The following is a 24,910-nucleotide window of genomic DNA, read 5'->3' on the forward strand; positions in this document are numbered from 1 at the left end:
ACTCACTGAGCCACAGGCGCCGCCCTTGCTGTGAGTTTTGATGCCACAAGCATTCTACTTGGGGTGACAAAATGAGTGAGTTTTGATGCCACAAGCATTCTACTTGGGGTGACAAAATGAGACTCTTAAAAAAAAATTATTTAAATGATTCATAATGGATGATGACAATTTTAATTTTTTTATGTGAAAAGAATCCCCAAATATTTGAATAAAGATTTTTGTCCTCTCCTCCTCTGCACAGTTACTGTTTTTTTCATTCATAATGATTTATAGAGAGATAATTTAAGATTATATAAATATCTCATCAAACTGTCAGCCACTAGTTTTAGCTTCCATTGAAAAATTTCTTTTCTTTCTTTTTTTTTTTAGAGGCAGAGTCTTACTTTGTCGCCCTCGGTAGAGTGCTGTGGCGTCATAGCTCCCAGTAACCTCCAGCTCTTGGGCTTAGGTGATTCTCTTGCCTCATCCTACCCAATGGCTAGGACTTTAGGCACCCGCCACAACACCTGGCTATTTTTTTGTTGCAGTTTGGCGGGGCCGGGTTTGAACCTGTCACCCTCGGTATATGAGGCTGGTGCCCTACTCACTGAGCCACAGGCTCTGTCCCCATTGAAAAATTTCTTATCTGTTGCTCCTTCTCTGAGAGTTTTCCCTATTGCCCCACACTGTTTTTGTCTTAGTAAAGATTCATAGATTCTTTTCTTATTCAATAGATTATGACTCACTGCTATCATTATTTGTTTTTAATGTTTAATTTACCCCAGATTTGTCTAGTGGGACCCCTTCAAGCTGGCTCCATTTTCCATCCTCATGATTTTTTGAATATCTCCTTATTTTATGGCATAATAAGATATTCATGGCTCACCTTGTACTTTCTGCCCCAGCCTTGGAATCAGCTATTTTTTCAAGGAGCCCTTTTTGGGGATAATGGTACGAGAAACCAAGATCCGGGAACCAGTGTGCTCATCACAGCTGCCAAGGTGTCATTGTTTCTAGGGCCTGTCATTGGACAGACCTAGGAAGAGAGAAAAAGAGAGAGAACATTTAATTTATTTTTGTAGGTCTATATATTTAATATGTAGGTTTAGGCTGGGTGTGGTGGCTAATGCCTGTAATCTCAACATTTTGACAGGCCAAGTCAAGACGATCACTTGAGGCCAACCAAGAATTAAAGGCCAGTGTGTGCAATGTGGTGAGATGCCCATCTCTACTGAACAAAAAAAAAAAAAAAAAGCCAGTTGTGGTGGCTTGAGCCCTTAGTCCCAGCTACTTGGGAGGCTAAATCAAGTGGATCCCTGAGCCCAGGATCTCAAGGCTGCAATGAGCTCTGATAGAGCCACTGCCCTCCAAACTGGGAGACAGAACAAGACACTTTTTTTTTTTTTTTTTTTTTGTAGAGACAGAGTCTCACTGTACCGCCCTCGGGTAGAGTGCCATGGCATCACACGGCTCACAGCAACCTCTTAACTCTTGGGCTTACGCGATTCTCTTGCCTCAGCCTCCCGAGCAGCTGGGACTACAGGCGCCCGCCACAATGCCCGGCTTATTTTTTGGTTGCAGTTTGGCCGGGGCTGGGTTTGAACCCGCCACCCTCGGCATATGGGGCTGGCGCCCTACTCACTGAGCCACAGGCGCCGCCCAGAACAAGACACTTTTTAAAAAAAACAAAAAAGTAACATGTCCGGGCGCTGTGGTTCACTCCTGGAATCCTAGCACTCTGGGAGGCCGAGGCAGGTGGATTGCCTGAACTCTAAGGTTCAAGACGAGCCTGAGCAAGTACAAGACCCCATCTCTAAAAAGTAGCCAGGTATTGTGGCGGGTGCCTGTAGTCTCAGCTACTCAGGAGGCTGAGGCAAGAGAATGGCTTGAGCCTAACAGTTTGAGGTTGTTGTGAGATATGATGCCACAGCACTCTACTGAGGGAGGCAAAGTGAGACTTTGTCTCAAAAAAACAAAAACAAACCCCCAAAAACAAAAACCAAACAAACAGCAAAAAGTAGATTTAATATGTTCCTCTAATATGTATCAATAAAAACTTAAGTTTTTATAAGACCCACGGAGTAGGATTCTACTTCAATGCAGATGTGTAATTTTGAATATATGTCACTCTCCTTTTGTCTTAATTTTTGACAGGTGGCTCAATCCCTTGTTTAAGATTGGTTATAAACGGAGATTAGAAGAAGATGACATGTATTCAGTGCTTCCTGAAGATCGCTCCAAGTACCTCGGAGAAGAGCTGCAAGGGTAAACGAGAGGCAGTGAGGGGAAGGAAGGGTGAGGGAGCGGGAGAGTCCTCCGTGCGTCTGGGATGGGTGCCACCTTCCTGGCCCAGCCTTCCATGGCGCCCTCCTGCAGCCCACATCCCCTAACTTTCCTTGAACATTCACCCCTTGTCAGGCTGTCCCCGTGCAGCACACCTTTGTGGCCTGGGGGAAACCTGTGTTGCCTGTGCCAGAGTCCTGGAGGTGGCATCACTGAGGAAGGCGTCTGGCTTGGGTGTTCTGTTAACGATACTGCAAACCCAGCCAGGCTTGGCAGGAGCTTGTTTCCTGAGCCTGGAGCCTTCTCCTCAAGGCCTGTTTTTCTGATGCTACAGATTCTGTAGCACATAATCTCTGAGGAGCCCTGTGAGCGATTAGCCGGCATTTATGGGACGGCCATAAAATGCCCTGTCTGCAATGCTCATCTGTGACCCTGCCACCTCCCCGTTTTACCCTGTGGCAGAGTACACTCTGACTGAACCCAGCTTTTTACTTATTGTAGGTTCTGGGACAAAGAAGTTTTAAGAGCCGAGGATAATGCACAGAAGCCTTCTTTAACAAAAGCAATCATAAAGTGTTACTGGAAGTCCTATTTAGTTTTGGGAATTTTTGCATTTATTGAGGTAAAGTCTTTTATGTATGGGGAATTGTTTTTCATTATGTTTTAGTGCATGGAGTAAACCTGCCTGCTATTGATCACTATTGATATAGATGGGGAGCCGAGGGGAGAATGAGCTAGATGGGGTTTGAATGTATATTAAGGTCTGAGGATAAAGCCTGTCTAGGAAGTGGGGTTTAGTTCAGCAGTTCTTTTCATCTGGGTAAATACTTAGGTCACTGAATCTCAACGGTATTATTATTTTTTTTTTTAAAGTAATTAAAATACAGAGTTGTGGGAGGATAGTACTGAAAAGAATAGACATTTTATACTCTGCTAGGATAGTGTTGAGGCTCTGTAAATGTTATAAATGCTAACAAACAAACATTCTTGATGGAACAAGGATCTTACAACCTTAGGGCGTATGTGCCCTGTGGTTTGGAGGAAGTGAACTTGGATCAGAGCCCAGAATAATATAAGACATTTGACAGGTGCTCAACAAATAATGGTTAACTTAGCCATGCCAAATGTGATAAATGCTTTCCTAGGAAGGTATTGTCATCTCTTCTCTTCCAGGGAAACAGATTTGTGGGGGTGGGGGGCCCAAAGGTTGGAGCTGGCCAAGTGCCTACAAGCTGCCTTTTTTGTGTGGGCCTAGTGTTCTCTTTTGAGACAGAGCCTCAAGCTGTCGTCCTGGATAGAGTGCCATGGTATCACAGCTCACAGCGACCTCCAACTCCTGGGCTCAAGCGATTCTCCTGCCTCCACCTCCCAAGTAGCTGGGATTACAGGCGCCCACCACAATGCCCGGCTATTTTTTGGTTGTAGCCGTCATTGTTGTTTGGTGGGCCAGGGCTGGATTCGAACCTGCCAGCTCTGGTGTATGTGGCTGGCACCTTAGCCGCTTGAGCCACAGGCGCCGAGCCGGGCCAAGTGTTACCCCCTCTGTGGAGGAGGTCTGACTGTGCTGGGAATCCCAGGGAATGCGCATACCACCTGGTCTGTGAACTTGGTTGTTCTAGTGGATTGCTCCTGGGAAGCGAGAGTCTTGGTGCCTGGCATTGCAAAGAGTACAGAAGTGAATGTTTAGTGGAAAATCAAGGTGGGAAGCCGGGAGGGCCATGAGCTCCATGGCCTTGAATAGTCCTCCAGTGTGACAGTGCCCTGCCCAGGGGCATGGTGCCAGGCAGCCTCCCTGTCTGTCTGTGGCCTGCTGGAGGGAGGCTGAAAATCCAGCTGGGGTGGTGTGTGGTCTCGGTGGTGTGTTAGTGCTCCTTAGGGACGTGGTGGTCCTGTGAGCATGAGTGAAGCAGGGTTAGAAGTTGCCATTGCTATGAAAGGGTGGCTTTAAATGCAGCAGCTGGGGAGCTGTCACAGTGAATTTTGTTGGGGGTTAGGTATGTGTGCCAGTGGGTTTGCATGTGGGAGGTAGAGCTTGTAGTTAACATGCTCTGTTTATGGGGGTGAGCACCTTGGGCAGTGGGGAGGACGGTAGGTGAGCTCTGCCCTGGGGCCCTGTGGAAAACCAGGGGAATGTGTCAGCAGAGATCTGGGTGGTCCAGGGGGTGGATGTTCTCACTGGTGACAAAGGTGTGTTGGCTGCGGTGCCACAGGGGGAGTGACACCTTTGAGCGGGCACCTACCTGCCTGTATCCACTGCGGCTTTGTGAATAGCAAGATGGCAGTGCGGACTGACTGGTGGCATTGACTTCTGACCTGAGGGCGGGAGAGGGTACAGACACCCTTCAGGCTCTCCTGGCTCATCTCTTGCCTGTGCCCGGGTGTCCTAGTGATAGTGTTTCTATGTGGTCACCATAAGTCTCAGTTTGAAATGAATAGGATGACAAGCTGCTGTGGTTGTGGCCACTGTGGGTGGGATTTCCTGGCCAGATACAGCTGTGTAATTGTGGAGAGCAGAGCTCTCCGGATTCTGCATGTCAGTGGCTGTGCACCCTCGCTGTGTGCCTGTGGCCCATGCCAGGTGACTGGTCAGGTGTGGGTGGGTATGAGCGGCCCACATAGGCAGGTGTTGGGTCATCTCTTGGGGGCGGGCTCCCCTCTGCTACCCCTGCTTCTCTGCTTTCCCTTTTGTTACCAGCTGCTTCCATTGAAAACTGATTATATTAAAGGAACTTAGCCAGAGGTCGTCACTGCCATCAGGGACTGCCAGCAACCTGGGCTGGGGTCTGTTACCCCAAGAAAGTGATGAGATCTCATCTCATGAGGAGCTGTGGGTCTTGCTAGGCTAGCTTTTGGGAGAAGTAGGCATAGAAGTAGAGGCTGCAGAGAGTGGACTTTCTGCTGAGAGAGGACAGTCCCCTCTACGGTGTTGGGAGCATTGACGTCAAAGCTGGCTAGCCCTGGCAATACTTACTGCTGGGGGTGGGCAGGGTCTAGGGAGGCCAGGAGTGAGGAGGGCGTAATAGGGGTGCAGCTGGCAGAGTGCTGGCCTGCCCTTCAGGAGGCTGCTTGTCGGGCAGTCATGGCAGAAGGGTGGGGAGTAGAGTGCCTGGCACAAGTGAGGGCTCCGACTCGGTAGGAGCAGTGGTGCTTCTGTAAGAGTAGTTGTAGGAAGTACTTGACAAACGCTGGGTGCCAGGAACTGCTGTAAGCACTTTGTATATAATACTATGTTGGCTGACTCAGGTGAGGTAGAAGGTACGCTGCTACTCCTGCTTTTGAGAAGAGGATGCTCTGTGCCAAGTAGTCACCTTGAGTGCCCAGGGCCACAGAAAACCGAAGTGGCCTAGCTGGGAGCCAGCCTCATGTACTCTGACTTACTCTAACCGTCCTATGACTGATAAGCTGTTCAGTGACATCTTGAGAACTTTGCCTTCAGGGTCTCAGGTCTTCAGGGTTTCTTGAACTTGGCTTAGGATTAGTAAATCAGATGCTCAGAGCTCCCTGGAGCTTCCCGTGTGGGACTTGTAAATTGGCGGTTGTAAATTAGGGTAGACTGCAGGTTACCATGTCCCCTGTGGCCAGAAAATCAGTGCTATGCTGTAAAGCAGCTGAGACGCTGGCCAGGTGAGAGCCTCAAGATGCTTTGGGATGAACCAGGAGCCCTCTGGAAAGGTGTCCCACATGGATGAGACGTGGCTGCCCTGCTGACTCAAGTTCTTAAACATCCTGGAGGTGAAGACACCATTCTGAGCTATCCCCTTGGGTGGATGGGGGAAGGTTGTTGTCTTTGACGGTGATGACGCTACGCCTTGGGCAGCAGTCGAGCTCTGTGTTTTTGCTCTTGGAGAACACTTGGTCTCCTGCTGAGCAGTCACATCTCTGCACTTTTAGAGGGCTCGGATTGTGGAGTGCACATGTGTTTGCTTGACAAGATGAGGAGTCCTGGTCAGTCACCAGTCTGGAGGCTGCTCTTCTCATGTCTGAACACAGCTTCCCATTTGCAGGCTGGGCACCAGGCGTCAGGTGTCAGGACAGCAGCTTGGGTGGGGCAGGCTTCACATACAGTGCTGGTGGCAGGTCCACCTGATGGTGCAGTGAAGCCTGGGTTTTTCCCAAGAGAGTGCTTGCTTGTTGGTGCTGCGTTCAGACCAATATCTTGGTGGTTTATGATGTAAAGTCAGACAGTAGCTGATTATTCTGTAGGTGATCATGGTGACTAGCGGATGGTGTTCATTTTAACTTTATGTCTTGCACCTAATAACTGGTAGAATTTACGTTTTAACACAGTGAAATTCAGGTAGCTAAGTATCATCCCAGCTCAACTACAGATAAACCTTGGATTCCCCCTCCAACCCCTGCCGCGGTGAACCTTGAATTCCAGTAGACATACTCTTGCTTTCCCAGACTTGCCTTTTGACCCTCTGCTGTTTGGAGAGAAGTTAGAAATAACTTACGATGGTGAAGGTAGTGGGTGTCTCTCACATTTTAAAAGTCATCTCAGGTGCTGTTTTGGGTTTCCAACCATTAAAGCTAGTTATTGAGTTAGCATGAATGTTATTTTCTTAATTGATTTTCTAGAGCAGCTTTTCATTTTGTCATCTTGTATCTGTGCTGCTTTTGGTCTTTGTATTTTAGGTGATGGGAGATTTAAGCCCAGCGTGCCTTGTTTTGTAAAAAGCAGACATTCCCATTATGACCTTCAGGCCTTTTAAATTTGTCTGGTGTATGCGATACCTGTGAAGTTTATCTATGCCTCTCTAGCCATAGACTAGCGGGGCCTTCCCTGGGTACTAAGGTGGCAGCAGTAAGAAGGAGCAGGGTGACATGAGTTTTGCGGGGGAGGCTTTGAGGTTGGGATTTTAAGGTACTGTAGTGCAAACTTCTGTCCTTTTAGAACTGACGGATGGTTGCAGGACTTGGAGAAACAAGTACTAGTCTCATGGTGAACAGGTGTTGTAGCCAGTGCTAATTGGAACACAACAGCCTGTGAGTTCCCAGCACGCCTCTCCCCTAAGTGCACCTCTGCTGAGACTGGGATGGGACTGAAGCGAGTCTCCACCCCTGGGAGCCCCGAGGGAGGAGTGTGGCGGCCTCTGTGTGGGCCAGTCCACTGTACCGGCTGCTTCTTGGCATCATCCCCAAAGCCTTTTCTTTGAGCGATGAGGTGATTTTTTTGTTTGTTTTAAATAACTCCAGTCCTGCATTTCTTGGTCAACTCTTAGACATAAGGGGTAAGCTTCGTGTGGTATTTTCTTTCTTAGGTTTTTAAGATTTCTAGAAATGCAAAAATAGATAAGCATACTAAGCCCTTCTCTGCTCCTAAGCCAGTTTCAGGAATTACCAATTCATGACCAGTCTTGATTCGTTTGAAATCCTGGTCATTGGCAGCGCCTGTGGCTCAAAGGAGTAGGGCGCCAGCCCCATATACCAGAGGTGGTGGGTTCAAAACCAGCCCTGGTCAAAAAAAAAAAAAAAGAAATCCTGGTCATCACCCCCACTTAGATTGTTTTGAAGCAGTTCCTAGACTTTACATCATTTTATCTATAAATATTTTAGTATGTATCTTTTGAAAGATAAGAAATCTTTGCCCTTTATGATCATAATAATCACTATGGATACACATTAACACTAATTTTAATATTGTAAATATCTAGCCAATGTTCACCTTTTTTTGTCTTTCTTTCTTGGAGACAAGAGTCTTCCTCTGTCACCCTGGGTAGAGTGCCTTGGTGTCATCGTAGCTCACAGCAACCTCAAACTCTTAGGCTCAAGCAATCATCTTGCCTCTACCTCCTGAGTAGCTGGGACTATAGTCACTTACCACCATGTGCAGCTAGTTTATCTATTTTTAGGAGAGATGGGGCCTGACTTTTGCACAGGCTGGTCTCAAACTCCTGAGCTCAGGCGATCCACCCACCTCAGCCTCCCAGAGTGCTAGGATCACAGTTGTGAGCCACCACACCTGGCCTATATCTGATATAGGATGATATATCTATATCCATCCCACCCCATTTAATTGAAGAAATCACATTGCTTGTCCTATCAAGGTTTTACAGTCTAGATTGGGCTGATTGCATCCATACACCCCACCTCCAGGTCATTTAACATGTTCTCCCGGTACCAGAAGTTGGTAGTTAGATCAGGAAACTTGATTTGATTCACAGATTTCCCCCCCCCCCTTTTGGCAGGAGTACATCACAGGTCAGGTTTTGTCCCATCATTATGATGGCCATAACATAGATCAGGTTGTCTTCTGTGAGCATATGATGTTGGAACTATTTATCATTATTATGTAAGAACCATTAATTCATCAGAGGTTGCAAAATGGAGATATTCTCATTCTTTTTCAATGATTAGCTGAAATATTTCCATAAAGAGAAATTTTGCCCTTTAGTATCCCAAGGTACAGTACACATAGGAAAGGCAAGAGAAATTATTAATTTTGTTACTTTAAAAACCATTTTTTTTTTTTTTTCAGTTTTCACTAAGAATGGTTCTCCAGCATTTTCCTTTGGGGCTGAAGAATTTGTTTGGATACACAAATGACTTGTGTTAAAAAGAGTTTTGTTATTTGTTTTTATGAGTATCAGTATGAGCTAATGTATTTAAATACTTCTCAGGTGCTTCGGTCTATTCCAGTTACTATCCTGATACCAGACTTGGGCCATCTTTGGCCATCTTTGGCCAGTGGGAGTCTTATTGAGGTTGGGTCCTGAGTCTTGTGCACAGGCTCCAGTAGTCTTTGCTAGCTTTCTGCTGTGAGAAGATGTTTTGGGCTTGTCTTGAACTACCCCAGCTGTGGAGTCAACCATTTCTCTAGGCAGCCCTGACTCTTTCTCGTGGGAAATGCTACCTGGACACTGTACTCTGGGCCCAGGGGTGCGTATTGCTGGGGGATTGGTTAGTTTTTGGCTTTTTTATTTGGCAAAGATAAAGAATATAGATGTGTTTAAAGCCAAAGATATCCTGAGTGTATGTGGGTGTTTCCAAACCAGGTTCATAACACCAGTGTTCTTCCTTCATTTCTCTACTCTTTTTTTTTTTTTAAGCAAGGATGGGGCTCAAATGACATGAAGCTGAGTACCGAATACTCTGTTGGGAAGTATCTGCCTTTTTTTTTTTTTGTAGAGACAGAGTCTCACTTTATGGCCCTCGGTAGAGTGCCGTGGCCTCACACAGCTCACAGCAACCTCCAACTTCTGGGCTTAAGCGATTCTTTTGCCTCAGTCTCCCAAGTAGCTGGGACTACAGGCTCCCGCCACAACACCCAGCTATTTTGTTTTTGGTTGCAGTTCAGCCGGGGCCAGGTTTGAACCCGCTACCCTCGGTATATGGGGCCGGCACCTTATCGACTGAGCCACAGGCGCCGCCTGTATCTGCCTTCTAATACTCTGAGACTCTGGTAGGACCTTGAACTGTGGCTATGGGGGTGTATCCTCTTGGACTGTTAAAAGTCCCTCGTGGTTTCACAGTTGCGCGTTCCTGTGAAGGAGTAGGGACTATATTCTCAGTTTGTGGAAAGGCTTTCCACTAGGTATCCAAGATGAAGGATTTATGTGAGTGACCTTAATCTTGTTACTGTTACCAGAAAGTTTAAATTTAGTTAGTTGTAAGTTTGATCATGAGTGTTCTCCTTATTTCATTTCTCACTCTTGGAGGGTTCGGTGCAGGAAGGTGTGGGCCGCAAACCAGCATCACTCATGACTGAGCCCGTTGGCTGGACTGGATTATTTAATGCCATCTCTCAGCAGGAGATTTTAGTCAGTTAGGTGGTAGTGACCTGCCTTCATTTTGCACTCTTTTTAGCTGGACTTGGAAGTCTTATCACTCTTCCTTTCTGTCTGAATCACACCCATGTAAGACTAAATGAAGAACTGTGTAATACGCAACAGGGACTCCCAGAGACCATCAGAAGTTTCAGGGAAGTGCAGGAAGGCACGAGTTACTCCTGGGCCTCTGGCTGATTGCCCAGGTTTGCACGCTGCCGACCTGGGTGCCCGTGGCTGCTCCTGCGCTGGGGCTGCCTTTGTACACTGGCATTCTTGCTTCTCTGTGTAAGCCTCCGTCCACATTTTCATCTCAGTGACCCTAAACAGTCCATGGTGGCCCATGGTAGAGGGGTTCTTCCATGAAATCTTTATACGTCTCGGGGTGAATGTTCGGGCATGCTGGAAGTATAACAGCAAGCCTCTGTGCTGCGTCCTCGGTGTCTGATCATATTACTCAGAACTCTTCAACTAAGTAGTAGTTTCTTCCATATAATAGGTGAAAACTTCCATGACCTCACAGAAGGCAGTGTGGTTGGAGAAGCCTGAGAGTTTGTGTGTGCCTGTGTGTGTCCAGTGAGAAAGGAGCATTGGGATTTAATATCCTAACCCATCTGAGCGTCAAGAGATGTTTGTAAATATTTTAATTGGGCACTAGTTGGTTGGGAAGAAAATGTGTGTGTTTTGTTTCATTTTGGTTTTCATCGATTCTCTTTCCCTCACTTCAGATAGATAGAAAATTGCTGTCAAGGGCAAACCAGTCAAGTGTTAACCATGTCTCCACTAATAAAGACAGATTGCTGGGCGGCACCTGTGGCTCAAGGAGTAGGGTGCCGGTCCCATATGCCGGAGGTGGCGGGTTCAAACCCAGCCCCGGCCAAAAAAAAAAAAGACAGATTGCTTAAAAAGAAAAGCTTATTTCAAAGGTGAATGCTTGAACAATCTCCAACTGTTCGACATTTTGTTTTTTGAGAAGATAGGAGGAAATAATACTGAGGACCTATGTGTTACTTCTGATGAGTTGGATTGTTGTTTGGTTTTCTTTGGTGGGGAGGACAGTCCCTTACTAGGGGTTCCCAGGGCGAGAAAATAGGTTTGGGGACGGAGTAACCATTTGGCGGGCAGGGCCACGTGGCCTGTTGTATGCCATGGTGTAAGCAGGAGTTTGCTGCTTCTTTACCTCTAGTCTTGGGGAATAAAATTGCTTTTCCTAAGTACATCTTATTCAGAAGGTAAGTCACAATGTCTCCCTGTTCACTGGCATGGGATTTTAATTTTTGCCCTGGGAAACAGGTGATCATTAATATTGCTGCAAAATCAGAACCTCCAACATGCGCCTGATAGCCAACCACTGATGATGACGTCTTTTTAGCAAACTCCTGCTGCGCTTAATTTTTGACTCCAGACCACCGGAGCCCCAGGTGGCAGTCGTACTCAGCACATTTCAACTTCTAGAAGGTAGAAATGTGTTTATGCAATGTCCTCTGTGGCCAACAGATTGGGGATTCCTTTTGGAATATTCCAACAGAAGCTGGACTTGGTTCCCTAGGATCTACTGAAATGTGGGGTTTGGGATCCTGAAGATTGGAGGATTCTCTTTTCTTATCTGTGTTTATGCCACTATCTCAATTCATAAAGTCTCTTAAAGGACAAGGAGATGGCAAGAGTGTTTCTCCCTGCAGTGAACCTTAACTTGTCCTTAGGACTGGGATATCAAGAGTACAGGGGAAATGGTCAGAGTGAGGGCTGGGCTGTCCATATGTAAGCAAATTCCTTATCCTTGTTTGGCCACTCCCCCCACCCCCCCATTCTCCGTAGACCATGTCTTATTTGGTAGTTTGCCTTGTAAATTTTAAAGTACTGTTTGTAATATTTATTGAGTATTCACAGTGCCCCAAGCACAATGTATTAAAGCTTATTATCTTTTAACCTACAATTTTGACTTCAGGTTAAAACTGTTCTTTGTCAAAATACCTTTAGATATGCTAATAAAAGTGAAGCTTGTGCTAAGAAAAATTAGTATGATTTGTATGTCTAATTAAGGTATTTTTTTTTCTTCTTTTAGGAAGGCATCAGAGTAGTTCAGCCTGTATTTTTGGGGAAAATGATTAATTATTTTGAAAATTATGATCCCACGGATACTGTGGCTTTGCACACAGCTTATGCCTATGCCACAGGACTGACTGTCTGCGCAGTGATTTTGGCCATACTGCACCACTGGTATTTTTATCACGTTCATTGTGCTGGGATGAGGATAAGAGTAGCCATGTGCCATATGATTTATCGGAAGGTAAGTGACATTCAGCATGAAAGGTGTACCATACCGGAAAGCATCAGAAGTTTTGGGGAAAGTTTTATGTAAATTAAAAATTGTGTAAATAGAATCATTTAAACCAGTGGTAATCCTTGTGTGGCCTGTGGGCTGCGTGCAGGTTGCTTGAGGCCTATTTTGCTTACCTGTGGTGTGGGATATGGCAGAAAGTATTCATGGCCCTTGTTTTTAGTTTTTACCTTTCATTAGTGTTTGTGTATTTAATGTGTAGCCTAAGACAACTCTTATACTTGCAATGTGTGGTAGAAAGGAAAAAAGGTTGGACACACCTGATTTAAACCTTACTAAGTAAACTTGCTATTTGCATCGACCTAATTTTTTTTCTTTTCTTTTTTTTTTTTTTTCTCTTTTTGCAGTTTTTGGCTGGAGCTGGGTTTGAACCTGCTACCTCTGGCATGTGGGGCCAGCACCCCACTCCTTTGAGCCACAGGCGCCACCCCCTAATTTTTTTTTCTTATTCAAACTTTCTCAATATATAATAAAGGTTTTCTAGTGCTATTTATTAGGTCGTGGCTGCCTTTGATAATAGGCTGTTGCAAAATAGTAAATTTATAATGAAATCTAATTAAAAATAATATATATATATATATATTTTTTTTATAGTTTTTGGCTGGGGCTAGCATATGGGGCCAGCGCCCTACTCCTTGAGCCATAGGGGCCACCCCTAAAAATAATGTTTTATGTTTTGTGCCTTAATCTCACAGATGTCTTTATGGAAATATTTTTGTTCATTAAAAGCTTTGTTTACATTAAAGTTGTATTTAAAAATGGAATTCAGTAAAATTGGATCTGTAAAATTAAATCTTGGAGGAATGTATTTGAGAAAGGGAATAAATGGAATCCATAATAAATACAGGCTATTTTTATATTCTAACTCTAACAATGATTTTTTTTTTTGTAGCGACAGGGTCTCACTTTATCACCCTTGATAGAGTGCTATGGTGTCACACGGCTTACAGCAAGGTCCAACTCTTGGGCTTAGGCGATTCTCTTGCCTCAGCCTCCTGAGTAGCTGGGATTATAGATGCCCGCCGCAATGCCCGGCTATTTTTTTTGTTGCATTTTGGCCAGGGCTGGGTTTGAACCTGCCACCCTCAGTATATGGGGCTGGTGCCCTACCCACTGAGCCACAGGTGCTGCCCTAACAATGATTGTTTTTAGTAGTATTTGAGGAAGATAGTTGGCTATTTGGGGTAACAGTTTCGTTTGAGATTGTTTAGTAATCTTGGAGAGCTCTTATTTTTTCTATTTTGTGTTGCTTTTATTGAAGTTAAATTTTTGCATAAAATATTTGTCTATCAGTATTTCATGGCATTGGTTCCAAGACTGCCCTTGGATACAAAATTTAAGGATGCTTAATTCCCTTATATAAACTGGTGTAGTATTTGCACATAAACACTCATCCTCCCCTATACTTTAAATCATCTCTGTATTACTTACAGTACCTAATACTATGTAAGTAGTGGTTGTTTTGGGAATAATGACAAGAAAGAAAAATCTGCATGTTTAGTCACAGCCACCTTTTTAAAAAAAACAAATATTTTCAACTTGAAGTTGGCTGAATCCAGGGATGTGGAATCCACAGATATAAAAGGCCAACTGTATTTTATTTCCCTAGTTTATTAACCTGGTTTGACGGGTCAGTAAGTGCTTTTTGTATTGAGAAATGCCATTTAATTATACCATCACTTTCTGTGGTCTTAACTCCTTAATCTGTAAGGAGTGGGACTTCAGATGTCTTTACAAAGGAGTTGGCAGTATTTAACGCCATCCTTGGTATCTCTTTGCCCTGGATCTTTTTCTTTTCTTCTTCTTTTTCATTTAAACCTTATTTAAAAATGAAATCAAACCATTGTGAATACTTTTCTTGGCAAAATGCAAGTTCTCTTCATGTCTTCCTTTTAGTAGAGTCTTATTAATCTTGGAGTCGTGTATCCTGGAGGCCTAGGGTTGTATTGTCCAGGGTAGGTTATAACAAACACGCCCAGCTTCCTTCTGGTCCTGTGATGTGAGAATGGTAACTGACTACGAGCTCCTTAATGGGTCTTCTCTCTCCTCTCTTCTTTCTTCTTCTTCCTCATCATCGTCTTTGTTATTCTCTTGCACTTCCTTCTATAATCTAGGAAGAAGAGCCCTCAGGTTTCTCTATAAATGAGCTAGCTTTTTATCCTTCCCAGACTGTCCTTAGTTACAACAAATACATAGGAAATTTCACTAACACTCCACTGTGAAAACCTTAAATACTGAAGTCAGATTTGAGGTACTGGGTCCACAAAACAAAGCTCTTTGCATAAGGGAGTTATTGTTCACCTATTTTTCTTCATTTTTTTTTTTTTCTTGAGACAGAGTCTTCAACCTCCAAACTCCTTGTCACAAGTGATCCTCTTGCCTCAGTCTCCTGAGTAGCTGGGACTACAGGTGCCTGTCACAACGCCTGGCTTGTTTTTTAAGAGAGACAGGGTCTTATTCTTGCTCAGGTTGGTCTTGAACTCCTGACTTCAAGCAATCCACCTGCTTTGAAATCCCAGAGTGCTTGTATTACAGGCGTGAGCCATCGTGCCGGGCTATTTTTTTTTCATCTTTTCTACTAATGCTTTGGAAAGGAACCTTTGGGAAATCTGATCTAACTTGGTAAATTTGCTTACTTGAATGCAGACATCTCCCAAAGGTATTAATTTGCCAACTTGATTACCCTGGAAGAATTGTCTTTTTTTTTTTTTTTGAGACAGAGCTTCAAGCTGTCACCCTGGGTAGAGTGCTATGGCATCACAGCTCACAGCAACCTCCAACTCCTGGGCTCATGCCTTCCTGGGCTTCACAAGTCTCATGTCTCTGTCTTCCAAGTAGCTGGGACCACAGACGCCTGCTACAATGCCTGGCTATTTTTTGGTTGCGGCTGTCATTGTTGTTTGGCGGGCCCAGGCTGGATTTGAACCCGCCAGCTCAGGTGTATGTGCCTGGCACCTTAACCACTTGAGCCATAGGCACCGAGCCAGAATTATCTTTTTTACAAAGTTCAGAATTGCTTGGGTTAAACCATAGACAGAACCTGAAATTCCAGGAGTGTGGGAAAGATGAACATCCTTATGCAATGCCTGTGTCTGGAAACCTGCCCAGGTGCAGAAATCAAACACTTCTTCATCACAGGCGGGCTGCTTCATTAGGCCAGAAGTTGGCACTGCCACATGGCTCTGAAGGTTCCCTCCAGTGCCACAGCATCACAGTTTTTGTTCGTGATCGCTGGTTCTGATAGAAGTCAGGGTGGGTGACACCAATGGAATTACTACTGAACTGGTGGTCACAGATTGTGGGATTGAATGACCTTGTGGGTTGTATCCTGTATGAATAACTTGTCATTTGTTTAGCTTCTCACAGCTTTGGTAAAAGCGCTTTTGACTTTTCATCCTTGACTTATTGTAGTATATGCACACTGTAAAATGGACCTTTTTAACTCTGAGTGTACAACAGTCCAGACGCATTAAGCTTATTCACATTGTTTTGCTGCCGTCCCCACCATCCCTGTCCAGAACTTGTTCATCTTCCCCAACTGAAACTCTGTCCTCATTATACACTTAACTCCCTGTGAATCTGGGCATCTCGTGTAAGTGGAATCGTAAGTGTCTGTCATTATCATGCAACATGTCTTCAAGGTTTATCCATGGTGTGGCATAAGTTTGAATTTAATTCCTCCTTAAGGCTGAATAATACTCCATTGTGTGACTATCCTACATTTTGTTGATCCTTTCATCAGCAGCAGGACATTGGGATTATTTTTGCCTTTAAGTAATCGTGAATAACACTGCTGTGAACATGGGTGAACCACTCTCTGTTTGAGTCCCTACTTTACATGCTTTTGGGTATATATCAGAATTGTTGATTTATATGGTAATCCTCTGTTAAATTTTTCAGGAGGTACCATACTGTTTCCATGGTGGCTGCTATTATTGGGGGGAGTGGTTTGTAAACTCAGATTTGAGGCTGTGTAGCTGGACTGCCTTTGATGAGTCCTAGTTTTCTTCTTTCTAGCTACCTGTCTTAGGCAGACTAAGCTCAACCGTCCTCATTTGTGGAATAGTTCCCAACTCATGTGTTTGTGGTGGGAATTAAATGAGTCAGCTTGCACAAAGCATTTAGCATAGTGCTTGGCAGTTAGCTGGTGTTCAGATGTTTCCGTTATTTACGTTATTGGCACTCAATCATAGAATTTTTTTTTTTTTGAGACAAGAGTCTCACTCTTGCCCAGGCTAGAGTGCCATTGTCAGCCTGGCTCACAGCAACCTCAGCCTCCTGGGCTCAAGTGATTCTCTTGCCTCAGCTTCCCAGATAGCTGGGACTACAAGTGGCTGCCACACCAAAAATTAGCACCCAGCTAATTTTTCTAGTTTTAGTAGAGAAGGGGTTTTACTTTGCTCAGGCTAGTCTCAAACTCTGGAGCTCTGGTGATTCTCTCAGCATGGCCTCCTAGAGTGTTAGGATTACAGGCGTGAGCCACTGTGCCTGCCCCACAGAACATTTTTATTTACATAATTAGATGGAAAGGAAGCATGGAATTTGAATGCCATACAAGTGTATAGATGTAATGAGTTAGGATAGGGTCCCACTGATTGGTGGAGAAGTGCAGGGAGGGGCTTTCCGACAGAACCTGCTTGAACAAGGTTGAGATGGGAAAGTGGAGAGGGTATTTGGGGAGTGGTAGTCACACAGTTGGTGTGAGAATTTAGGAAAGCAGTAGGATATAAATCTAGGAAGACAGATTGGGACCAGATAAGGGAGAGCCTTGATTATGAGTTTTAAGGCACTTGGTGTTTATTTACTTGGCCAATGTGAGCCACTGGAAGTTTTGGGGTAAAAAAATAAATACTCATGGTAGTGATTTAGGAAAATGCATCTACTAGTGGCTTAATGCATGTGGCTACTCATGTAATGGGTGGGGGGAGCACATGGTGATAATGACCTTGGAACATGAAAGGGGAAGTCAGATCTGGGAGTTACAGTCTGAGTGTCCTAATGGCCATTCATTCCTGTACTTATTTTTACCATTTTGCCCATTCGGTGAAGCATTTAGTTATCATGAATTCCTGACTCAGGAGAGTTTTAAGTCATTATAATAAAATATTAATTATTTGATCTAATACAGGTAAATTGATCCAGTAAAGTAGTATACAGATATGTGTTTAAAAAATTAGCAAATTAATTGGCATGTAAACCTTTAACTAGATTGTAATATTCATGACAGATGGAGAAAGGAAGGGTAGAAAGGAGCCTGCTTCAAGGTGTTAGAAAGAGGAGAACTCATAGTTAGGAAATCATAGTTCAGAGAGGAATCCACAAATCCAGTCAGTCTTGAAATTTGGGCAGATCCTTCAGCATTGCTATTTTTCCTTACTATTATTCCTCTAGAAATACAGGAGGAAATATCCCGACTGATCATCCCAAATGGCAGGTATTATTTTTGCAGAATCTCTCGCACCTCACTGGTCTCACAGATAGTCCATCAAAAGGCTTGCTTTTTTTTACTCACCTGAAGGTGCAATATGTTTGTTAACACTGCCTAACTTGCACTTACGTGATGCATTGCCTTGCCCCATGTTTGGTGATGCATATGCCAAAAGTCATTGTCAGATGGATTTTCGTTGTTGTCGTCGTTAAGGTTTATATGGTAGCAGAGGACGACAGTGCACTGGGCCACCCCATGGGTGCTGATCTTAGTGACATTGAGTGATGCCCACTGGCAGTACACTGCACTACCCTTGTGGTAGGTTTTGACTACTAATAGCCATCTCCAAGGAAATAATTGCTTTTTTTCAAAAATTCTTCAACATAATAAACAAATTTCTGTGTATTTCCATCTAAAGTTAGCACACCTAAATAAAACATTTCTGCATTTTAAAACGCACATACAACATACAACTTAATAAATATTGTGAGTCTTCTGTTTTTGTAGAACTAAAATTCTTTGTGTCTTCACTGCAGTCTGTCCTCTATCTCTGAGGGTTTCACCTCTGGATTCAGCCAACTGTAGATTGAAACTGTTCTCCAATAAAAAGAAAAAAACCAATAAAAATGCCAACATAACAATAACAGATAATACAAATAAAATTCACAATACTGTATAACAACTATTTTCATTGTATTAGATTATTATAAGTAATCTATAGAGATGACTTAAAGCATATAGGAGAATTTACGTAGGTTATATGCAAATTTTACAGCATTTTGTATAAGAGACGAGGGCATCCAGGAATTTTGGTATCCTCCTTGGTCCTGGAAGCTGTTCCTTTTGGATGTTGAGGGTGACCCTCTAACTACTTTTTAATCAACTCAAGAGTGTCGTTTACGTTTAGTATGTTTGAGTTTTGACAAATGCCCGTGCTTGAATCACTATACTGCCATTGAGATATTGATCATTTTTATCATTCTGATTATTTCTTTCTGTCTCTATTAATTAGTTTTGCCTCCTTGCCCAACCTCTAGATAAGCCGTGGTCCACTTTCTATTAGTATTGTTTTGCTCATTCTAAATTCTTGTATCAGTGGAACCATATGCTATATACCTTTTCACTGACTTCTTACTCTCAGCATAATGTTTTGAGATTATTCAAAATATTGATGTTGATATATATCAATAGTTCTTTTTTTGTTGCTTATTGTAGTATTTCATTATTGGAAAACACTGTTTATCCTTTCAGTGTTGAGGAACGTTTGGGTTGCCTTTAGGTTTTGGCTTCTACAGATAGACCTTCTGTGAGCATTCATGTCCCTATCTTTTTGGGGGATATATCTTTTTATTTCTTTTAGGTAAATACTGTTAGGGTGTGGGGACTTCAAAAAGAGTTCACAGTTTGGGTAGAGAAAGTTTTCTCACACAGAGGCAGAACAGTGAAAAGTAAAAAGTTTATTTTACTTTCTGGAGAATGAAAGAAAGAGAAAGAGAAAGGGAAAGAAAATGGCATGACGCTGCAAGGTAGGGAGAGAGTGCTGGCAGATGAGAAAAGAGGCTTGGAGATTTTTTTCCCCCCAGAAGATTAGTAAAGATTCTAGGCATGATTTACTTTGTATTTATACATTTTGGGGTTTGCTGAATTTCTTGGATCTTTAATTTGATTCTTTATCAGAAAGTCTGAGAAATTTTAACTGTTAAATATTAACTGTTTCTTTAAAGATTTAAAAGGAAACCTATTTATTAATTCTGTGGGCATACTTGTATTTCTCTGTATTAGCCACTTCTATTAAGTATCATCTTTAACCTAAGTAATTAGCCTTCCTTTTCTTCAGGTACAAAAAAAAGGGAGAAAATCAAAATTAATTATTTAAATGTTTTCCTGTCTACTAGCATTTGTTTTGTACAATTTAAACAATTTTGATGTAAAAGATCTTTGAATTTTATATTGGACAGAATGAATGCTGCATTGTAGTTCTGTCCTTTGATGATCTTCAGAAGAGTTTTGAATTTTACACTAATAGGTTAATTACTGGCTGATCTCTTGGAACTTGTGTGTGGGTTTGGTTTTGTGGTTTAGGTGGGACTCAGCCTTCAAACCTCATGTCCTTTATGAGTCTTATGAGGGCTTGGTTTTAAGTTTTCCTAATAGTTCTGTGGTGGTTTATAGCAGAGGAGAAGGTTGGGCTAATCTAATGTGAGTTACTCAGCCATGACCGGGGCAGCAGTCTCTTCCCTGGTTTCAATAGGTTGGATGTTCATGAGCCTTGGGATGGGAGCTGTGTGTGTACAGTGTGGAGTGTGGGCGTATGACCCTTAGGACATGCCTGTTTAACTTCCTTGCTGAACAGATAAAGGATGAGGATGTGTCCTAGGCTAAAGGACGAGGCTGTGTCCTAGGCTAAAGGACACCAAATTCTACCTGGAGTCACCTGGGTACATAAGAAAAAAACCCAGAACTTGGGCCCATCCCTTGATCTAACTCCATCAGAATGTCTAAGGAAAGGGCTTGGACATCTGTATATTTAATTTGTGCCCCAGGGAAAGCTTGAGGACGTCTGTTCTGAGAGGATAGTACAGGATAAAATGAGAGAGGGATGGAAAGATGAATGAGGCTTCCATGGAAAGGAGAAGGACTCTGGGGTTCTCTGCATTCCTTTTCCCTGGGATTTATGCTGAATCTTGGCTGATTTTTTTTTTTTTTTTTGTAGAGACAGAGTTTCACTTTATTGCCCTCGGTAGAGTGCCGTGGCGTCACACAGCTCACAGCAACCTCCAACTCCTGGGCTTAGGTGATTCTCCTGCCTCAGCCTCCCGAGTAGCTGGGACTACGGGCGCCCGCCACAACGTCCGGCTTTTTTTTTTTTTTGTTGCAGTTTGGCCGGGGCTGGGTTTAAACCCGCCACCCTCGGTATATGGAGCCAGCGCCCTGCTCACTGAGCCACAGGCACTGTCCTCTTTTCTTTCTTTTTTTTTTTTGGAGACAGAGTCTCACTCTGGTAGCCAGGCTAGAGTACTGAGGCATTAGCCCAGCTCACAGCAACCTCAACTCCTGGGCTTAAGTGAGTGATCCTCCTACCTCAGCCTCCTGAGTAGCTGGTACTACAGGTGCCTGCCACAATGCCCAACTAATTTTTATATTTTTAGTAGAGATGGGGTCTTGCACTTGCTCAGGCTGGTCTCGAACTCTTTTTTTTTTTTAATTAATATTAAATCATAGCTGTGTACATTAATGTGATGATGGGGCACCATACACTGGTTTTATAAACAGTTTGACACATTTTTATCACACTGGTTAACATAGCCTTCCTGGCATTTTCTTAGTTATCGTGTTAAGACAATTATATTCTACATTTACTAAGTTTCACATGTACCCTTGTAAGATGCACTGCAGGTGTAATCCCACCAATCGCCCTCCCTCTGCCCATCCTCCTCCCTCCCTTTCCCCTTACCCCATATTCTTAGGTTATAACTGGGTTATAGCTTTCATATGAAAGCCATAAATTAGTTTCATAGTAGGGCTGAGTACATTGGATACTTTTTCTTCCATTCTTGGTCTCGAACTCTTGAGCTTAAGAGATCCTCCTTCCTCCAGTTGCCAAAGTACTAGGACTACAGGCATGAGTCACCCACCGTGTCTGGTTGATGATTTAAAAAATTTTTTTAACTAATTATTAAATTTTTTTCATTGGCCTGAAAAAGAAATTTTTTTTTGAGACAGAATTTTACTTTTTTGCCCTCAGTAGAGTGCCATGGTATCATAGCTCACAGCAACCCCAGACTCTTGGGCTCAAGCGATCTTCTTGCCTCAGTCCCCCAAGAAGCTGGTACTACAAGTGCCTGCCACAGTGCCCAGCTAGTTTTTAGAGAAGGGGTCTTGCTCTTACTTAGCAGTCTGCGTACCTTGACCTCCTAGAGTGCTGGGATTACAGGGGTGATTTTCCCTCATTCTTTTAAGATATTTCTCTTGGCTTTCTTAGAATGTGTGGTCGGTGGTTATTTCCTCTGATTTCTTCAAAGGTGACTGATTTGCATTTAAAAGTTTTTTCTTAAAATTGTTCTCTTTAGTTTGTGGTAAAATACACATAGCACAAAACTCACAACTTCTAAGGCAAACATTTTTAAGTATACAGTGCAGTGGCCTTAAGTAGATTCACATCACTGGGCAGACATGACCACCATATCCATTTCCAGACCTCTTTTCATCTTGAAAAACTGCAGCTCTATACCCATTAATCACTGATGTTCCACTCCTCCTTCCCCCGACCTCTGGAAGCTTCCATTCTACTTTCTACAAATCTGGCAACTCTAGGGACCTCCTGTAAATGGAATCATACAGTACTGGTCCTTGTGTGACCCTCATACTTAGTGTAATGCCCTCAAGGCTAATTTAATTTTCTGAATGGGATTCAGTAACCTATTTGCTCAATATATGGGGATGAATTTACGGCTCCCCAGAACTTCCTCTGTGGCGATGACCCTCCAGTTAATTGTAGAGGAAACGGGAGGAATGTTAGAGACTCTGCCCCTTTTTGGCTCATTGCTCTGAGCAACACCTCTCTCTTGATCGCCTCCTTTCTACTCTCTCTGGGACCCACTAGCTGAAGGAGCAGGGCGTCTTGCTCTGGGCGTCTCTGCCAGGTCCCAGCTGCCGTGTGACATGCTTACTGTTTCGCTCAAGTGAGTGGAGAAAGTAGGATGAGAGTGGAGGCAGGGCCGTGGTGAGGAGTGTCAGTCTCCTTGCTCTGTGGGCCTTTCTCCTGATTCCTTTGTACTCAAGTACAAGACATTAGGGCATTGCTGACTTTGGTTAAGTTTGGCTCTAAAAATGGATGTGGTGAAATAAATCATTATGTAGACTGTGTTTCTGGACTTTTTGTCGCCTTTTTCTTTCTGTGGCCCAAATCTCTTCATTTTCTTAAAGCTTCAAAGGTAATACATATTCAAAAGGGAGTGAATGATGGAACTAATTTTGCAGTATTGCAAATGGTGGACTGGTACCTGAGGATTACTGAGTACCCAACCTCTTAAAGTTGAATTTTTAATACATTTACATTAGGAAAAAAGGAAAACCACATTAGTAAAATATTTTCGTTTTGACTAATTCTCAGTAAAATTGTGTGCAGTGGTGAGTCTGTTGAGGGCATATTGCTTTCCACAAGTAGCACCCTTAGTCTGAAAGAGGGCCCATATGTGCTAAGCAAAATAGTGAAAAACTTCTTCATAGGCAAAATAGTTGTGACTGTAGTTGTTATAAAGACTTCTTTTAGAAACAGAAGGCAGAAAAACACGATAAAAAGTATTTCTGAAAAATTGGGTTTGTTTTTCCCCCCCTTCTATCCTGGCTATACTTCATTTATATTCTTACTGAGACAATCTTCTCTCACCTAAGCCTAAGATGTGTTTGGACGCACCGTGTCCTTGAACTCCCCTCTTTCGGGCTCATGGGCTTTTCACACTCTGCGTATTTATTTGTTTTCTTCCTCTTGCACTCTCAGTTATATCTTGTCTCCCTGTTCCCCCCTGTGGGTTGGTGTAGCAGTTAGACGGGGCTGCATCTGTGAACAAAGAAATCAGTGATGGAAGAATCTGGGTTTTCCAGACATGCTATCAAATCTCGTTACATGTTCTTTCCATGGGTATTCATTAAATTGTAGTAACCTTCTTACAGTATATGTTAACTACCCTTCACTCATTGAATGACCTATTTTTAGTGCTATGATCAGGTTTTCTAAAATGTTCCTGAATATGGGGCTTGGTGCCTGTAGCTCAGCAGTTAGGGCGCCGGCCACATACACTAAGGCTGGTGGCTTTGAACCTGGCCCGGGCCTGCTAAACAACAATGAAACTGCATCAACAACAAAAATAGCCGGCTGTTGTGGTGGGAGCCTGTAGTCCCAGCTACTTGGGAGGCTGAGGGAAGAGAATCGCTTAAGCCCAAGAGTTTGAGGTTGCTGTAAGCTGTGATGCCACAGCACTCTACTGAGGGTGACATAGTGAGACTCTGTCTCAAAAAAGAAAAAAAAGCTCAGTGCCTGTAGCACAGTGGTTATGGCGCTGGCCACATACATGGAGTTTGGCGGGTTCGAACCCAGCCCGGACCAGCTAAAACAACAATGACAACTGCAACAAAAAATAATTGGGCATTGTGGCAGGCGCCTGTAGTCCCAACTACTTGGGAGGCTGAGGCAAGAGAATCACTTAAGTCCAAAAGTTTGAGGTTGCTGTGAGCTGTGATGCCACGGTACTCTACCAAGGGTGACGTAGTGAGAACTCTGTCTCAAAAAAAAAAAAAAAAGGTATTCCCGAGTGTATTCTCACTCCCATGGTGGGGAGTGGTGGTGTTCATTTGGCATCTTTACCAGCAATCTGTGAGGTTACGGGACCTTACTCTGTCATTCATCCTGCCAGGTAGAGGGGCCCTTTGGATTCCCAGGGCATTGGAGAAGCCAGCCTCAAGAACTGAAGGCTTCCTGGCTTACAAAAGTGCTTTCTCTGGCCCGCTGAAGGGGTGAGGTCAGGGATTGTGGATAAACTCCTACAAATGAATTAAGGTCTCTTGAATCTGTAAGGTCTGATCCTCAACCTGACTTCAGAGTAGCCCTTCTTTTTGGAATGGCTCTTAGGTTCTAAAATTATGGTTTTCATGCCCAAAGATGCACTTACCTACAGGACTAGACCTGGCTTATCAAACTCTGTACTGTCATTCTTTGGTATCCGAGGGGAATTGGTTCCAGGAACCTCTTCAGAGACCAAAATTCAAGGATGCTCCAGTCCCTGATGTGAAATGGCGTACACAGTATTTGCATGTAACCTCTGAACCTCCTCTTGTATACTTAAATCATCTCCAGATTACTCAAAATACCTAATGTACCATGAAAATAATATATAAATAGTTGTTGTTCTGTATTTTTCATTTGTATTATTTTTTACTTATTTTTTTAATGTTCCCAGAATATTTATGATCATGTTTTTCTGGCCTCTTGACTTCAGTGGGTCAATAGTGGGATGCTGGTCAAAGGAGTCCAGAGGATTAAAAGAGAGTTCGTGGTAACTTCAGGAGGTAAATGCAAATCCTTCAGAGTTCACAGAATTTTCTATATAGCTTTGC

The 24,910-nt window shown here is 43.5% G+C and overlaps 1 protein-coding gene across 10 annotated transcripts in view; it reads left to right on the top strand.

Annotated features, from left to right (window-relative positions):
* The window catches only part of LOC128566988 (ATP-binding cassette sub-family C member 4-like), a 316,653-nt gene that overhangs the window by 63,401 nt on the left and 228,342 nt on the right, over positions 1-24,910 (top strand). For 7 of the 10 annotated variants that reach the window (XM_053564127.1, XM_053564126.1, XM_053564123.1 and 4 more), the window contains 3 exons: positions 2,134-2,244; positions 2,764-2,884; positions 12,094-12,318. In XM_053564127.1, the coding sequence (XP_053420102.1) occupies positions 2,189-2,244; positions 2,764-2,884; positions 12,094-12,318 (402 nt within the window). In that variant the 5' untranslated portion in view covers positions 2,134-2,188. The remainder of the gene's footprint in view (positions 1-2,133; positions 2,245-2,763; positions 2,885-12,093; positions 12,319-24,910) is intronic. The other 3 variants (XM_053564129.1, XM_053564130.1, XM_053564131.1) reach the window with 2 other exon arrangements.

This window comes from Nycticebus coucang, chromosome 15 (genome assembly GCF_027406575.1).
Source record: "Nycticebus coucang isolate mNycCou1 chromosome 15, mNycCou1.pri, whole genome shotgun sequence".
In the NCBI taxonomy this organism is placed as follows: domain Eukaryota; kingdom Metazoa; phylum Chordata; class Mammalia; order Primates; family Lorisidae; genus Nycticebus; species Nycticebus coucang.